This window comes from Microtus ochrogaster, chromosome X, assembly GCF_000317375.1.
Source record: "Microtus ochrogaster isolate Prairie Vole_2 chromosome X, MicOch1.0, whole genome shotgun sequence".
Lineage (NCBI taxonomy): Eukaryota > Metazoa > Chordata > Mammalia > Rodentia > Cricetidae > Microtus > Microtus ochrogaster.
This window is the reverse complement of record NC_022026.1, coordinates 22,911,802-22,913,143: the sequence shown is the minus strand read 5'-3', so window position 1 is coordinate 22,913,143 and position 1,342 is coordinate 22,911,802. Positions and strand designations below refer to the sequence as shown.

At 37.2% G+C, this 1,342-nt stretch overlaps 1 protein-coding gene across 1 annotated transcript in view; it reads right to left on the bottom strand.

Moving 5' to 3' along the window:
- The window catches only part of Tex11 (testis expressed 11), a 278,018-nt gene that overhangs the window by 222,929 nt on the left and 53,747 nt on the right, over positions 1 to 1,342 (bottom strand). The window contains exon 8 of the mRNA XM_005358598.2: positions 1,101 to 1,186. Within this exon, the coding sequence (XP_005358655.1) occupies positions 1,101 to 1,186 (86 nt within the window). The remainder of the gene's footprint in view (positions 1 to 1,100; positions 1,187 to 1,342) is intronic.

The following is a 1,342-nucleotide window of genomic DNA, read 5'->3' as shown; positions in this document are numbered from 1 at the left end:
TCTCTCTCTCTCTCTCCTACCCTGTCTCAGTCTCCATCTCCATCTCTGTCTGTCTCCTGCCTGCAGACCAGGAGGTAAGTACTCAACTACTCTCCCACACTGTGCCTGTCTGCCTGCCGCCATGCTCCCCACCATGATGATCACAGACTAACCCTTCTAAACTGTTAGTAGGCCTCCAATAAAATGTTTTCTTTCAAAGCTGCCTTGATCATAGTGTCTTCACAGAAACAGAGTAATGATAAGACAGGGGCTATTCTCAATCAAACCACCACATTGTTTAATATAACATCAATAATATCAGTAGCTAAGTGTTAGTAAATCTATACTGCCATGTTTAAGTTATAGAATATTAAGAAGCCAGTCATCCCTCAAGGGCATTTTTCATCTATCCTTGGAGTAGGATATTGCATTTTTGTTGTATGTGGAATATTTATATTACATTAGGTAGAATTAACACCATGCTACTGTCATCATTTGGAAATCAAACAATACATAAAAAGAAACGGTTGGGTATCAAGTTGGCAAGGGGTGGACTTGTGATGATTAATCTTGGTTGTTAACCTGACTGGATCTGCCTCTATCTGGGAATGTGTGAGCACTTCCAGAAAGATTAACTGAGGGAAGAATAGTCGTCCTGAGAGTGGGCTGCACATTCTAAGTAAAGCACAGCCCTGGAAAGAAGCACTGCTGCTTGCCTCCCCGCCTTTGCTTCTTGTTATTGAGTTCATCTAACTCTGTTGCTGCAGCCATTCTCTGCGTACATCAGAATCTACCTTCATCAGGCTCAGAATCCTTCAATGCCTTTGATACCAGACTGAAACTGCTGAGGCAGCCAGCTTCATAGACTGACAGCAACCAGGTTCTCTGCCTCTCCAATGTACACAGAGCCATTATTGGTTATAAATCATTACAGTAAATTCCCTTTGTAACATACATACTTTCTATCAGTTCCATTTCTCTAGAGAATTCTGAATAACACATGTGAAAGAAGCAAATAAACTTGACATGTTGGCTTTTGATGTTAGAAAAGATTTAAATGAACAGCAAATACTAACTGGTCTGTATCATACTATCCATGAATTTTCATTTTTTTTACTTACCTAAGCCAGAATGAACTCTCTTTATATTTATTCTGCTTGTGTGTTTCTACTCCAAAGTTGTAACAGAGTATATGAAGATATTCAATCTGTAATATAAAACATTCATTAATTTCTTCAAGTTAATATATATTAATAAATTTATTTTATAATTTATAAAGTGTGTGTTATGTGTCAGATTTCTGAATATAAGATGTTTTATGAAAACAGAATAGTTGAACTACTATACTGGCTTATAAAATAAA